This window comes from Orcinus orca, chromosome X (assembly GCF_937001465.1).
Source record: "Orcinus orca chromosome X, mOrcOrc1.1, whole genome shotgun sequence".
NCBI classification, from domain to species: domain Eukaryota; kingdom Metazoa; phylum Chordata; class Mammalia; order Artiodactyla; family Delphinidae; genus Orcinus; species Orcinus orca.
In genome coordinates this window covers 131797063-131814397 of record NC_064580.1, presented here as the reverse complement: position 1 = coordinate 131814397, position 17335 = coordinate 131797063, and the positions used below count along the sequence as shown (strand labels likewise).

General features: G+C 39.2%; 1 protein-coding gene across 4 annotated transcripts in view; it reads right to left on the bottom strand.

Moving 5' to 3' along the window:
- Positions 1–17335, bottom strand: part of BRCC3 (BRCA1/BRCA2-containing complex subunit 3) — a 76119-nt gene that overhangs the window by 52618 nt on the left and 6166 nt on the right. For all 4 annotated transcript variants that reach the window (XM_004285931.4, XM_033416851.2, XM_033416850.2 and 1 more), the window contains 4 exons: positions 15828–15947; positions 12550–12637; positions 8030–8118; positions 6347–6402 (listed from right to left, as the gene is read on the bottom strand). In XM_004285931.4, coding sequence (XP_004285979.1) covers positions 6347–6402; positions 8030–8118; positions 12550–12637; positions 15828–15947 — 353 coding nt within the window. The remainder of the gene's footprint in view (positions 1–6346; positions 6403–8029; positions 8119–12549; positions 12638–15827; positions 15948–17335) is intronic.

Below are 17335 nucleotides of genomic sequence, written 5' to 3'. Positions count from 1 at the left end.
CTGCACACGGGCTTTCTCTAGCTGCAGCAAGTGGGGGCTACTCTTCCTTGTGGTGTGCAGGCTTCTCATTGCAGTGGCTTCTCTTGTTGTGGAGCATGGGCTCTAGGTGCATGGGCTTCAGGAGCTGTGGCTCGCGGGCTCTAGAGCACAGGCTCAGTGGTTGTGGCTCATGGGCTTAGTTGCCCCGCGGCATGTGGGATCTTCTCGGACCAGTGCTTGAACCTGTGTCCCCACATTGGCAGGTGGATTCTTAACCACTGAGCCCCCAGGGAAGCCCAAAAGATTTTAGTTTTCATGAAATCCAATTTATCTGCTTTCTTTTGCTATTCATGCTTTTGGTGTCATATCTAAGATTCCATTACCAAATCCAACATCATGAAGATTTACCCCTATGTTTTCTTATAAGCATTTTATAGTTTTAGCTCTTCTATTTAGGTCATTGATCTATTTTGAGTTAATTTTTATATATAGTGTATGTGGATAACCAGTTGTCCCAGCACCACTTGTTGAACAGACTCTTCTTTCCTCATTGAACGACCTCAGCACCCTTGTTGAAAATCAGTTGGCCACAGATATGCAGGTTTATTTGTGGACTCTCAATTTTATTCCATTGGTCTCTGTGTCTCTGCTTATGCCAGGTCCACAAAGTTTTGGTTAGTGAAGCTTTGTAGTAAGTTCTGAAATCTGGAAGTGTGATTCCTCCAACTTTATTCTTCTTTCTCGATATTATTTTCACTATTCAGGGCACCTTGCAATTCCTTATGAATTTTAGGATCATCTTTTCCATTTTTGTAAAAAGGGCCATTGGAATTTTAATACAGATTTTATTGAATCTTTGGGAAGTACTGTCATCTTAACAATATTGGGTCTTCCAATCCATGAGCAAGGGATATCTTTTGATTTATTTAGGTGTTTTTTCTTTCACCAATGTATTCTAGTTTTAACTTTACAAGTCTTTCCCATTCTTGGTTAAATTTTTTCCTAGGTATTTTATTATTTTGTATGCTGTCGTAATTGGATTTTTTAGTTTTATTTTTTACATTGTTCATTGCTGGTGTGTAGAAATACACACTGATTTTGTGCACTGATTTTGAACACTGCAACCTTGCTGAACTCATTTATCAACTCTAGTAGCTTTGGGGGCTTTCTTTCAGATTGTCTATATATAGGAACACATGATCTGCAAATACATAGTTTTACTTCTTTCCAATTTGGATGCCTTTTATTTCTTTTTTTGCCTAATTGTTTTGGCTAGAACTACCAGTAACATTGAATAACAGTGGTGAAAGTGGGCATCCTTGTCTTGTTCCTCATCTTATGGGAGAAAGCTTTTCACCATTGCGTAAAATGTTAGCTGTGGGTTTTCATAAAAGCCCAAAAATGTTGAGGAATGTTCCCTAGATTCCTAGTTTTCTGAGTGTTTTTATTATGGAAGGATGTTGAAATTTTGCTTTTTGTGCATCAGTCGTGGGTTTTTTCCTTCGTTCTATTAATGTGGAATATTAATCAATTGATTTTCTTATGTTGAACCTCACTTCTATGCCAGGGATAAATCCCACTTGATCATAGTGTATAATCCTTTTAATGTGCTATTGGATTCAGTATGGAAGGATTTTGTTGAGGATTTTTGCATCTGTATTCATAGTGAATATCACTTTGTAATTTTTTTTTTGGTGATATCTTTGTCTGGCTTTGGTATCAGGGTAATACTGGCCTCAAAGATGAGTTAGAAGTGCTCCATTCTCTTCTATTTTTGGAGAGTTTGAGAAGGATTAGTGTTAATCCTTCTGTAAATGTGTGGCAGAATTAACCAGTGTAGTCATCTGATCTTGGAGTTTTCTTTGTTGAGATGTTTTTGCATACTGATTCAATCTATTTAATTTTTATAGGTCTGTTCAGGTTTTCTATTTCTTTTTGAGCCAGTTTTGGCAATTTGTGTGTTTCTAGGAATTTGTCCACTTCATTTAGGTTATCTAACAATTGTTTGGTTTTACCTTATAATCATTTTTATTTCTGTAAAGTTGGTAGTAATGTCCCTACTTTTAATTCAGATTTTAGTTATTTGGTTCTTCTCTCATCTTTTTGTCAGTCTAGCTAGACATGTCAATTTTGTTGATCTTTTCAAAGAACTAACTTTTGGTTTCTTTGATTCTATTGTTTCTGTATTCCCTATTTTGTTTGTCTTCACTCTATTATTTCCTTCCTTCTAACTGCTTTGAATTTAGTTTGCATTTCTTTTTCTAGTTCCTTAAAGCGTACAGTTAGAAATACCTTAAATACTGATTTGAGGTATTTCTTTTTTAAAGTAGGCATGTATAGCTATAAATTCCCCTCTGAGCACTGCTTTTGCTGCATCCCATAAATCTTGGTATGTTGTGTTTTCATTGTCATTAGTCTCAAAGTATTTTCTAATTTATCTTGTGATTTCTTCTTTCTCTTAAACACTGGCTGTTTAAAAGCATGTTTTTTAATTTCCACATATTTGTGAATTTTCCAGATTTCTTTCTGTAACTGATTTCAGATTCCATTCCATTTTTGTAGAAGATGCTTTGTATGATTCCAGTCTTCAAAAATTGAGACCTGTTTTGTGAACTATCATGTGGTTTATCCTAGAGAATGTTTTATGTGCACTTGGGAAGGAAGTGTATTCAGCTATTGTTGGGTGGAGAATTCTGTATGTGTCTATTAGGTATAGTTTGTTTATAGTGTTGTTCAAGTCTTCGGTTTCATTATTTTTTTCCTAATTGTTCTTTCCTTTAAGGAAAGTGGGGTGTTGAAGTCTCCCACTAGTACTGTTGAACTGCCTACCTCTCCCTTCAGTTCTGTCAATTTTTGTGTGATATATTTTGGGGTCCTTTTGTTAGGTGCATATATGTTTATAATTGCTATGTCTTATATCATTTTTTGTTCAATTCTTCCTTACCGCCTTTTGTATTAGAAAGACGTTTTCTAGTACACTGTTTTGCTTCCTTCCTTTCTCTCTCTCTACTATATATCTCTACTTTCTTAACGGTTTCCCTGGAATTACAATTAACACTTTAGTTCAAATTAGCTCCTCAGACTGGGTGAATTGACATTATCCAGTCTGAGGAGCAGAAAGAAAGAAAGAATGAAGAAAAATAAAGAGCCTGAGACCTGTGGGACATCTTAAAACGCTCTAAGTGTACTCATAATAGGAGTCCCAGTAGAGGATGAGATAGAGAAAGGGGCAGAAAATGTATACAAATCACCTATCTTGAAGTTTGGTGATTCTTTCTTTCGTCTTCTCAAACCTGCTGTTGAACCTACCTAGTGAATTTTTCACTTCCCTTATTGTACTTCTCAGTTCTAGAATTCCTATTTGGTTCCTTTTTATAATTTCTCTCTTTATTGATATTTTCTATTAGGTATTCTCTATCATTCTCATGGTTTTCTTTAGTTCTTTGTATATCATTTCCTTTAGCTTTTTGAAAATATTTTAAATAGTTGATTGAAAGTCTTTGTCTAATAAGCCCAACATCTTGGCTTCCTCCAGGAATGTTTTTATTAATTTATTTTTCCTGCTTTCAGCCCATAATTTGTTTCTGTGAATGCCTTTTTTGTTGTTGCTGAAAACTGGACATTTCGAATATTGTAACTATGGAAATCGTATTCTACCCCCTCCCCAGGGTTTATTGTTGCCGCTTGTTTTATCTGATTTTGTTTGTGTGTTTAGTGACTTTCCTGAACTAATTTTTTATAGTCTATATTCTTTGTTATATGTGGCCACTGAGGTCTTTGTCTTGTTAGCTTAGTAGCCATCTAGTGACTTGACAGAGATTTACTTAAATGCTGAGATTCTGGTGTTTTTTTTTTCTGGATTTAGTATTTGCCAGGTTGCTATAAAATATTGATTACTTTCTAGAGTTCCAATAAAGTTGATTCTGACAGTTTTTGCCAGATTATTCACTGCTTTTGTGGAGGACTTTTTTTTTTTTGCGGTACGCGGGCCTCTCACTGTTGTGGCCTCTCCCGTTGCGGAACACAGGCTCCGGACACGCAGGCTCAGCGGCCATGGCTCACAGGCCCAGCCGCTCCGCGGCATGGGGGATCTTCCCGGACCAGGGCACGAACCTGCGTCCCCTGCATCGGCAGGTGGACTCTCAACCACTGCGCCACCAGGGAAGCCCTGTGGAGGACTTTTGAAGTTTCCTACTCTGCCATTTTTGTTGATGTCACTCTCTCTTTTGTCACTTTCTCTCTTGATGTCACTTTTTCAATTTTAATGTTCTGAGGGGGAAAATGTCAATTTAGAATTCTTTATCCATTAGGGTTATTAATGAAGAATAAAAACATTTTCAGGCAAGCACTGATGCAGAAGGTTTAGCTCAAATGCACACCTTTCTTAGGAAGTTACTAGAGGGCCTTTAACAGCAAAATGACAGAGTGAACCAAGAAAAATGACATGAAATCCAGACAACAATGGATCCAACCCAGGAGAATAATGAAGGAAAGCCCCAAGACATCAGCTGAGACCTGATTAGCATAGGAAGATAGAAGGCTTTAGGGAGCGATCCTAGGAATCTGGAACTCAGGGAGGTGATAAGGTCAGAGAAATAATGGAGAAAAAAGCCATTCAAAACCCCATGAAAAAGCAAAAAGCTATACAGGAAAGGAAATGGAATCATAGTATACTACTTTATAGTGCTTGGTTGTACATGGAATAATATTTATATAATCATAACAATATAAACATTTTGTTTTCTATTCTTAGAATCAACTAGTACACAAAGCACAGAAAACACAATTGTGATTACAACATAGAACACAGGTTTTTGCAACTGTGAAAATATAAAGGTTTATGGTAAAACTGCAAGTAACACTAGGGAGCCAAGAGATGTCTATTGTCTGTTGTTGATAGAATAAATAAAGGGCAAACTTTAAGATTAGAAAAGTAACAACAGAAGAACAAAAAGTAGTAATATAACTACATTGGGCAGAATGGAGATGGGGCGGTGTGAACTAAATCCTCATTTGTGAGACGAAGATAACATAATAAGAAGAATAATTAATATCTAAAATTAGTAAATCAAGAAAGAGTATCAAAAGTATATTATTTAGAGATATCAAGGTAAACAACAGAAGAACTAAAAACAAAATTGGGAGAAAGAAGTGGTTCCCCCTGAGGAGTGACAGTATTCCTCATAAATTCTGTGCCATCTGATATTTTTATGCACGTGCATCTATTACTTTGATGAAAAATTTAAAAATTAACACTTGTGTATGGTTCAACATTCCAAAGCTGTAAAGGTACAATTAAGTCTCCACACCTCCTTCCTACTTCCTCTCTGCTGAGGTGACTGATGTTTCCTTCCAGATATTCTGTGTATTTCCAAGCAAGTACACTGGTATGTCATGAGTAGATTTCTCTTCCATATCCTTATATGAATGGTAGCATTCTATACAGACTGTTCTTGTACCTTGCCTTTTTTACTTAACAGTGTATCTTGGAGATATTTATGTAGCACTACTAAGCATCCTTATTTTTTTTGGTCACGCCATGCGGCATGTGGGATCTTAGTTCCCCGACCAGGGATTGAACCTGGGCCCGTTGCAGTGGAAGCACAGAGTCTTAACCACTGGACCGCCAGAGAATTCCCCTCATATTTTTAATAGCTGAATATTATTCCATCATTTAGATGCATCATAATTTATTTAATCAGTTCTGTACTGACAAACATCTGTTATTTTCCCCAATTCTTTGCTGTTTCAAACAATGCTATCATAATAAATTGACAAATATTATAAGAAAAAAATTTAAGGCATTCTTTGTTTCTGTCTCCCAATTAGATAATGAACTTGGCTTTCTCTCTGCCTCCTTGGTGCCTACCATGGTGCTTGGCATATAGTAGTTACTGTATTTGCTAATTTAGGTTGAATTGAACTTAAATGAGGAAACTAAGCTATTCAAACATTTAAATGAGATACTGTAATTCTAAAATCAAGTTTATGGCACAACAAAGACAAGAGCTTATACAAATCTATAAGACTCTGCACACTCAGCCTTTGTTTTACAATTCATCAGAGACAGGGAAAGTAACAGTGCAACTCAGTTTAGAATAATGCAGGAAAGGAAATGTGGGACAGGGCTGTGGTGATGTAACTGCAATGAACAGACTCCTTGCTTATATGATCCTAGCTTTCTAGATCCCTGATATCCAAGATGCTAAAGAGATTCTAATTCCTCACAGAGATGTTCACATGTATAAGCAAGACTATAGAATTCTTAGTGTCTTACTAATGAGAAAAATAAAATGAAATAAAACAATCAATTCCCTGGAATGGAGATTAACCCACCAATACATACATATATCTCTGTCATACTTACTCTGAGCTCTTTTGGGCCTGTATGGACTGAAAGCAAGTGTAGAGTACCCGTCCAGTCTAAAAAAAGAAAGAAAAAAAGAAAGGTCACACAGAGGATTAATATTGAAAGAGTTATAGCAATTTAGTGGACGCTAACCTAAAACTCAAAGGCCCCTCTGGGAGTGGAAGGTTAGAAGAGACTCCAAAGATAGACTATGTATAAATCAGTTTCTGTAAGAAGGATCAAATACTCAGTCAAGGGCTTCCCTGGTGGCGCAGTGGTTGAGAGTCCGCCTGCCGATGCACGGGACACGGGTTCATGACCCGGTCTGGGAAGATCCCACATGCCACAGAGCAGCTGGGCCCGTGAGCCATGGCTGCTGAGCCTGTGCATCCAGAGCCTGTGCTCCGCAACAGGAGAGGCCACAACAGTGAGAGGCCCGCGTACCGCAAAAAAAAAAAAAAATACTCAGTCAACGTGAGATGGCCACAATCAAACATCCACTCATGTGACAGCAGAGAATTGCTCACAAACATGAGAACCAAGAAACTAAGAATGAGACCATTCACACTCCTTTTTTGGAAGCTGACAAATTCATGCAACAACTATTTATAATGACAATAAATTTATGATGACAAAGCCAGAAGCATTTCAAATGAAGTATGAAGTTCAAGATAGTAAACTTTAATGTTTTCAGAAAAGAGTGATTTTATGAAGAATATTCATTATTAACATAGATTCTGAGAATATAACTAATGTACTAAACAAGAGGAGGACACACTTGGTACATCGGCAAAATTCATACTTGCAGTGTTAAATTTTCTTTTTGTTTGAAGTGACACATAGTAAAACCTCTTGATCTGAACGTAAAATTCAAACAGAATAGCAAGACTAGCCATTGATTGAGCTGCTTAACTTCTCTGAGGTTCGGTTTGCTTATCCATAAAAATTGATAATAATAATCCTCACAGGTGGTTGTCAGGGTTCGAGTATATTTATGTAAAACACCTAAAGAGTAAGTGCCATACAATACGTGATAAATGGTAGCACTTGTTACTGTTATTAGCCTCCACTCCTACCACCGTGGTCAAACATCCGTCATCTCTTTCCTAGATTACTACAGTTGCTTCCTAACTGGTTTCACAGACGCCATGGACTCTGCACCCCCTCCCTCCCTGTCCCCCCAGCCCCACCCCCAGTTATCTTCCAGACCTCACTGTAGGATGACCACATGAGTTACCATGCAAAGAGTTACCATGGTACCATGTCCTGGTTACCATGTTACCAGGACACTTCCAAGAAGGAAAGGTGCTAACTGAATAGGAGACTGGGACAATGGGTGGAACTGGGACTGACAGAGGCAAGCTGGGACATGTAGTCATGTTCTGCCTCACTCTGCCGCAGCCACACTGACTTCCTCGATGTCCCCTAAACATGCCACACTCACCTCAGGGTCTTTTCACTGGCTATTTCCTCTGCCTGGAACGCTCTTCCCCCAAGAAATCCACAAGACTTGCTCCCTCACTTTCTTCAGGTCCTGACTCAATGACCCTCCTGATTGAAACCTTCCCTGGCCACCCTATTAAAATTGCAAAAAGATTTTTCTCTATTCTCTGTGTCTGTGTGTTTATACACACACGCATGCGCATGTGCACACACACACACACACACACATAGACACACACACACACACACACACAATACCTTTGTATTTTTATCTTCTATGAAACAGGAAAATATAAGTCCTACAAAGCCTTGATCCATCATCTGGTACATGGCTTGTGTACGAACATCTGCAAATAAACAAAAATAAAAATCTGCTGTTAAACTGTACCTCCCAGACATGAAAATATAAAGATAACAGCAGCATACAATCCTCGCGGGATTCAGATTCTAAAGGCAGAACAGGGGTACATCCTAATGACAATATTATTGTCAAAGTATAAACATTTTACTAGGTTAGTGAAATACTACAGGAGTCGGCAATTAAATAATAAAATTTATTACTAATTCTAGGCTGCCTAGCCCACAACTAGCCCTGCTATGAAATGTAGCATAGAAAGAAAAAAATGGAAAGCCTATTATCCCCAAAACACCTGATAATTTCTTCCAGGAGGACTCCAAAAGAAAGGAAGGCATTCGAAGGAGACAGCAGATTTCTTAGAATAAGCCTTTTGATGGACAGCTTCTAGGGAAGTGAATACATTAGACTTGATACTAAAGAATGGCAGTGTAGAACTATTACAGAGGAAACTATTGTATACAAGTGACTACAATAGAATTAAATACTACATTCCAGGGAACAGAAACAAAATCTCACTAAATGGTTATACAATTTTTGAAAAGGAAATCATAGACAAGCACCAAGTAACATTTGAAAGGATTAGCTAAAAGATTACCAAAAACTGAACAGAGGCAAAGTTTAAAGATATGAAGTACTCAGACCATTATTTATGGATACAAAAGATCTGGTATTACAACAAAACAGTGCACAGCATGGTTTGGTCCGGTGACTTATGCCCAGTTAGCTTGTTCTATATGTTCTTAAATATACTTCGCATTGGGACTTCTACCCAATATATTCCTAAGCAAAGAGTAGGGCCCAACAGTACCCAGCAAAGAGTATGAGAAAAATACTGGCTGAAACAGTTGGTGAAAATGAACAGCACTGTTTGAATGATCTCTGTACCTGCTATATGACCTTGGTAAAATTTTTAATACCTCTAAGCCTATTTCCTCATCAGTTAAATAAGGATAAACATCATCCGTACTTTTTCAGGGTTTTGTATTTTAAAAGTTGCCAGATGTTTTTAGCACAACGCCTAGCACATCAGAGGTACTTCATAATAATTCATTACATTTCGTTCCATCCACAACCATTGTTGATGAACTGCTGAATCTGAAATGGATTAGTATCCATACTGTGCCACCCAAAGTGCTTCTGTCAAGATCACCCATGATGCATTTTTGGTTCTCAATTTATCCGATTGCTCCCTCTTTGAAACACTATCTTCACTTGGCCTCACATTCCCACTCTTCTCATCTCTGTCCTCTTAACTTCCTGGCTCTTCTTTTCCAGTCTCTTGCTGGATCCTTCCCATCTTTCCATCCTCGAAATATTGGCATGCCCAGGGCTCTGTCTTCAGCCACTTTCTCTTCTCCATCTACACTTACTCCCTGGGGGAGTTCATTTAGTTCCACGGCTTCAAATCTCATCTCTATACTGGCCACTCCCAACTCCTACTCAATAAACTCTAGTTCCAGCCTTCTACCCAAACTGCCGAATCATATATCCAATTGTGTACCTGACACTGAGACTTGGTTGTCTTAATACTGTGCTCCTCAAGGCAGTAGGTCCATGAACTATTTGTTACCCGTTCACAAGGAGACAAGAGCTTGAGCTGGAATGGAAATTAATGCTCTGCTTCCTTCATTGACAAAGTCTTAAGGAAAATGTAAGCTGAACTAAACAATATGCTAAGTTGACATAGATGATTTTTTTTTTTTTTGGCCATGCCAAGCTGCTTGCAGGATCTCAGTTCCCTGACTAGGGATTGAACCCGGGCCACAGCAGTGAAGGCCCAGAATCCTAACCACTAGGCCACCAGGGGACTCCCGACAGAGGATTTATGTTTGGTGTAGGCTCCTTATCGAATTGGTCACAGACCAAAGCCAGGCTAGGTGAGCATCACTTGCCTACCAGACATTTGAAACTCAACATGTCCAAAAGCACACACTTGATTTCCTCCACAAAATCTGCTACTCCCAAAGCCACACTGGCTGTCCTGCTTTTCCTCAAATTTTCCAGGCATGCTCCTCCTCAGGGCCTTTGCACTGCCTATTCCTCTCTGCCTGGGACGCTCTTCCGCAAGATATTTGCACGGCCAACTCTCACTTCCTTCAGGTTTTTGCTCAACTGTTACCTTCTCCATGAGGCCTAATCACGTTACTTAAAATACAAACCCTATGCCCCTTACCCTGATTTACATTTTTCCCTGAGGTAACTTAATTACTTCCAAATTACCTCCTAAATGCCAAATCCAAAAGATACACTTTAGTCTAAATGAGGACCATCCAAGAGACCTTCTTGCAACTGTGCCAATTTTTCTTTCAGCATCAGACAGTCTGAAGAGACAAAAGAATCACACCTCCCGTTTCCTGGTGTAAAAGTAGAACAGCCTGAGCACCATATTCTTTCATTTACTCTTGACTCAAAATTTTCCTGAAACAGAAACCACAGACCCCAGTTCATAATAAAGGATTTTAAAAGAATGAGAGACTATACATACAAGTGTTTTTAGAATATGAGCCCTGAGATAGCCATCACATTACAATAAAATTTTGGTTCAGCCTTCACTTATTCTATCCCTGGTCCTAACAGAGCTTCCATCTATGTCAGTTTGCTAAAGAAGGGCATAGAAATGTATTATAATATCCAAAAAAATTTGTTTGTAATGATTCTAAGGAGTATTGACATGTAACTTCTAGAAGAGAATGTTTGGGGAAATGTAATTTTTAAAAATGACTGGTGATAGAAAACTGCTTAATTAAAACTACAGCCTATATTTTTCATGGGAGGTTGATCTGACCCACCAACTTTGGTAATAAATTAACACACCATGACATCACCGTAGCAGTGCTTCCCTTCTTATAAAAGGATCAAGCAGATCTTATGATTAGGAACATAACTACAGGCGCATGTCTCCTTTTACTATGCACTTACAAAGACAGGAAAGTTAATGTAAGAGTAACTGAAAAACAGTGCCAAGTCACATGCGATTTACAAAATAGGCTGTGCTTTTTAAATTGCTTCCCTTTTTCTTTTGCAAGCCACGTCCTATAGGTAAAATTTGGGTAAGATCGTTGCATGGGTATGACATAACTCAACTATGTATCTTTTTCCCCACCACCAAACCTATGCTTCCTCCTCCATTTCCTGTTTTCATAAATAGCATTCCCACTTAACCAGACAAAGCAGACGCTGGAGAATGCCAAGGCCCCTGATTCACAGAAACCTCCACTGAGATATTGACTCTGCCACTTATTAGCTGACTGGTTTTGCACAAAGTATTTCAGCTCGAACCTCAGCTTAGTTTCTTAGGAGCCACACACTCCTCGTGATTATTTGGGAAGTGTTTCAAGAAGTAGAGAGTGGTTGCAGTATCAAATGCTACAGACTTGGGAGACAGATATGGTTCAGACCTCAGCACTGCCACTTACTCAACACATGGGAGCCTCTGTTTCCTCCTCACTGCCATGAGGGGGAAGGTCTCTAAGTCACGGGTTAGACGAGGAAACATTCATTTCCGCAAGTAAAGTTATTCTAATTCTTTCAAAAGAGTCAGATAGAGACAAAAAGTGACCATGATTAGAGAAAAAGGGTAAAGATAAAGAGAAAGAAAACAGGGCTTCCCTGGTGGCGCAATTGTTAGGAATCTGCCTGCCACTGCAGGGGACACGGGTTCCAGCCTTTGTCTGGGAAGATCCCACATGCCGTGGAGCAACTAAGCCTGTGCACCACAACTACTGAGCCTGTGCTCTAGAGCCCATAAGCCACAAGTACTGAGCCCACAAGCCTCAACTACTGAAGCCCGCGCACCTAGAGCCCGTGCTCCACGAGAGAAGCCACCACAATGAAAAGCCTGCGCACTGCAATGAAGAGCAGCCCCCACTCGCCGCAACTAGAGAAAGCCCGCGCACAGCAACGAAGACCCAACACAGCCAAAAAAAAACAAAAAAAGAGAGAGAGAGAAAACAATCTTGTTACATATACTGATTAGAGGGCTGAGGAGGTAGGTTGACAGCCCCAAGAGCTAGGATGATATATGTGTCAAACAGAGATTGTAAACATCAGTTTTATAAATTTCACCCTTCACACCTTTGATTCTTCCAAATGGTAGTGTACTAGACAGTGATAGTCACAACCGGCAATTTTCAGTTATAGTTTATTTATTATTATTATCATTATTTTGGATACCAGCCAATTGTCAGGGTTTAGTCTTGATTTCCTGAATACTGTCAAAATGGAGTGCTAAAATTTTATCTCTATTAAAAATAATCAATATGACATAAATCAGTACTTTTAAAACAGCAAAATAAAAATAAGGACGTTTGCTTAAGGATACTTAAATTTTGATTTAAAATAACCACAGCCCATGTAATGGAGAAGGAAAAATGATATTCATTTCTAAGAACAAAAAACATTGCAATCCCATAATACTTACCGACATGTGAAGGCCAAACAGTTATATGGGGATGGGAATGATACCAGCCCACAACTCTCATGGGGCGACCAGTTAGTTCAGCCAACCTGTGTGTCTGTCAAGGTATTTTCAACTTGTGGGAACACAATTTGTGATGCTAATAAAGGCTCAGAAAGCAACCTGAAGTTTAAAATAAACCTATCACAATTTAATGTCAACAAAAGAATGAAAAAAGGTCAATGCCCAGAATTTCCCAGACTTCCCTTCTAAAGCCAAAAGTATTTCTTTTTTTTAAATAGAATCCATTTGGTTTCCATTATTGTATATAGTTATATGCTCTTAATCCAATTTAGCTAATATTTGATCACTCAAATACTTATCACTGTGCTATCTGAGAAGAAGCTTCTAAATCTTTGGATGTCACATTATTAACTTGAGTAATCTTCTGTCCTCTAGCCCAACCTACCCTCACTCCTGAAAAAGTACAAAATTTAAAAAATTCATTTCATTTCTCTCTGGCAAGCTGCCAGTGTCAACAATAGCAAGTAGGGTGGTTTCAGAGACCAAATGAACAAAGACCCCCAGTTTAGTCTCCCCATTTGTCTAGAAATATCCTCCAAAAGAACATTTTCTCCTTTGTTCTGGAAATAAAAATTTACCGTAACTGTCTGAGGCTCTGACTTGAGATAAGAACTCGGTTGGAGATAAGAAGCTGTCCCCTTCTGTTGCTATTCACTGTAAAGTGCTGGTTCATTTTCCTGTGAATTACTTGCATTGAAACCCAATAGTCCTATCTGTATAGCTAAGTGTAAGAATACTTTTTAGGGACTTCCCTGGCGGTTCAGTGGTTAGGACTCCACACTTCCACGGCAGGAGGCACAGGTTCCATCCCTGGTTGGGGAACTAAGACCCTATATGCTGCGTGGCACAGCCAACAACAACAACAAAAACTTTTTAAATATATATTTTTTTAATTTCAAATGCCAAGAGAAGTTACTTAACTTCCCTAAGCCCATTTCTTCAGCTAAGGCGAGGGAAAGGACCACCCGAAAGGATGGAAGGTCACTCTGCCCAGCACTCAAGCAGGACAGGGACTGGGGGCTGTCCCCACTGGCCAGAATGCAAATCTAACAATTTCAGGCAGCCTTGGGCAGGAGGCTCAGAAGGCCTCTGAAAAAATGACTCCTACACTGAAAGCTCCTCCGGTCCCACGCAGCAAATCTTCAAACAAGTAACAATAGGGTCTCACTGTCCCCGGTAACCTAACAGCATCCCAGAACAAAGCTAAAAAAATATGTCTAGGAATACAAAGATATCCAGCCCCCAGGGGAAAATCATAATCCTGGCATCCAATCTAAAATTACCAGGTGTGCAGAGAATTGGGAAAATCCAACCTATAGTGAGGAGACAGAGAGCAGATTCACGGCTCCCATGGTTTGAGGTGTGCGGGGTGAGGGTGGCTATCCAGGGGAAGCTTGAGGCAGATCTTTACGGTAATGCAACAGCTCTGCACCTTGACTGCTGTGGTGGTTTTATATATACATCTCTACACATATGACAAAATGGCATAGAACTACACACATTAATGTCAATTTCCTGGTTTCCATATTGAACCATAAGTTATGTAACATGTAACCTTTGGGGGAAACTGTGTAAAGGTACAGGGACCTTCCCATACTATTTTTGCAACTTTCCATGAATCTATAATTATTTCAAACTAAAGAGTTTAAAAAAAGGTGCAAAAGGCACACATCATAAGAGGAGATTGATATATATGATTATATAAAAGTGCAACAAGAACAATTTGATTGGGAAAAAACACACACATACTGTGAAAAAGCTGACAAAAATCACTATCCTTATCACAAAAGGCTAGCTTTCTTAACATAAACTATAAATTATTAAGAAAAGTATTTCCAAATCAATAGAAAAACGGGCAAAGGAAATAACCATATAATTCAGAGAAAAATACAAATGACTCCTAAAAATTAAAAGCTGATCAAATTTACTCACAAGAAAAATGCTAATTAAAATTGCAAGAAAGAAGATACAATTTTTGCCAATCAGGTTGGCAACAACCAAAAACTTTGATTTACCAGGGCCTCGCAGCACAAAAGCAAAACTTTGATAACATCCAATGTTTGGAAGGGTGTGGGGAAACAGATACTCTTGCACATGGCTAGAGGGTAAACTGGTCAAACTGCTACAGGCGCAAGTCCATATAACCTTTGCCCCGGCAATTTCACATCTAGGAATTGATTCTACAGATACACGCACACATTTGTGAAATGCAACGTCCAAGGTTATTTGCTGCAGCACTGTCAGTAAAAGACTGCAAATAACCTAAACGTCTGCATGAGGACAGCACAGCCATCCAGGGCTGTATTATGTAGTCATAAGAATGAGACATCTCTATACAGTAATGTGGACAAATCTCTAGATACACTGTTAGGTAATGTCATAGCTACCATATGTATTAAATACTTTTTAAAAAAGAAAATATTCTTATATGTTTCCGTATGCACAGAATTCATCCATAAGGACACATGAAAACCTGATACCCCTGGTTATGTCCAGGGAAGGATGGTGGGGGAACTGGGGCACAGAGGCTAGAGAGAAATACTTACTTTGTATACTTTTTTGTACCTTTTAAAGTTTGTACCATGCATGTTTTCTACTTTTAAAAGTTACTTTTTAATTGACTACAAGATTAACTTAATCTGAAAGAATGATAAATTACTAAAACCGCTGATGCAAGTTTAATTTGTTACAGTTGAGGTATGGAGTCCAGATCATAGGAAGCAAATGTCCCAACTGATCGCTCTTTGGTTACATTTAACATGGAATATTGCATTCAGTTCTCAGCACTGCATTCTCTTTGAGAGGCAGCCTCAAAAGAGAATCTCCAAAGGAGAGAGACCAAGATAGTGAAAGGCCTAGAAGCTAAATGATATTACAAAAACTGTGGGGGCGGGGGTTGGGGTAGACGGGGCAGAGGGGAGTGGAGAGGAAGGAGACAGGGACTCCCCAGAGAGTTCACTGTCATAGTATTGGACCCTGGGATCTTTTGGCATTTAAGAGCAGAAATGTTAGAAATGTCCAGTTCTTCCAATAAAAGCCACTCAAAAAGAGAAATGGAGAGAAATGCTGATTAACCAAGCAACTGGATCTAAGGGGTAAATATGAAAACTGGGAAAGAGTCACTAGGAAGAAAAGCTGTGAAATCTGCTTAAGCAGCAAACAGAGAAACCTGGAAGCCTCAAAGCACATAAAAGCTTCTCATCGACCAGTAAGGATATCTCTGCCTCTGTCGAGGCTGCAGACAGCTGCTCTGGAGAAATTTCCACTCGATCCTTCCTCTTATCAGAACGCCGCAAGATGATGACAGAATGAATGTGAACAATTCTGACGGTGTCAACCTAAAGGAAAATCCACAGAAACGTTTACTTCTGTCTCTCTCGAATAACATCTCTCCCTGCAATTACGGGACTGCATCGTATTACATTATCAGGTTGAAGTTTCCATCTTAGAAAACAGGCATTTTTTCTCATGAATAACAGAACGTTTCAAATAAAAGACATCCAACCTCAGTATATACATTTCAAAACAAAAATATAAAGGCTAACGTTTAGATCAAGGGAGGACTTTTGCAATGATCAACTAACAATCATTTGATTTCCAACTATGTGCAGGAATACAAGTCAGAGTGCTGACAGTCCAAGTGTTCAAAATGCTAACATGTGGTTGCACAGCAAGAATCATACATGAAACTACACTAAAGTAACGCAGTAAATAAATGCTGCAGGAGCCCAGAGGAAAGGAGTCTCTTAGATTGGAAACAAATCTTTACAGAAAAGGCAGACGAGAGTTATCTATTTCCTGATTGTCGTGTGTGTGTGTGTGTGTGTGTGTGTGTGTGTGTGTGTGTGTGTGTGTGCATGCACACGCACACATAGATAGAATTTCTGTAGATGCCAAATAGATGTGAATGACATGTTTGGGAGACAAATTGGCCAACTCATTTAGGTGGTACAGAACTTGAGGTGGAATGGCAGACAGCAAGGCTAAGAAAGAAGGTTAGCGTGAAAATATGCAAGGTCTCAAATGCCAAGCCACGATCTGCAGGATGACCTAGGAGGAAGGACACTATTTCAGAGAGCTTGCCCGGGAAGCACTGGACTAAGTGTATGTCAGAGATGGAAGAAACAGCCTTGAGATTCATTAAGAAGCAAGGATCCACGAGATTTGGTAGCTTATGGACCATGGGTGATACAGGACAGGAAGCTGTCAAGGAGGACTCTGAAGTTTCAGGGTTGAAACTAGGTAGAGCAGAGGAGGCAGATCTAAGTTTAGAAAGGATCAAGAAGGAAGGAAGATGAGTGTGTTTTCAGATGAGCTCAACTGAGATGAGAGGATGTAAATAAAGGCAAGGAATAGCGTGGGGAGGGGGAGCAGAGGTCCAGGGTGAATCCAGGGGGATACCCATGGTATAGGATGGGGTACAATGAGAGGAGCCAGGAAGGAAGACAGCAGTCAAAACCAGAACAATGAAATCGTTCAAGAGTTTCAGGAGAAAAGGTGGGTATGGCATTGCCAGACGTTGCCCGGACAAGGGTGAAATCTGAGACAAGATTTTGAAGTAACCTATAGACCTACACTGTGCAACACAGCAGCCATGAGGCACGTGTGGCTACTGAGCTTCAAATGTGGTTCCCTTTCATGCCTTTTTTCACCTCATGAACTCTTTCATAGACTTTAAATTCCTTGCTCATCCTATAAAGAATGAATCATTCTACCCTCACATACA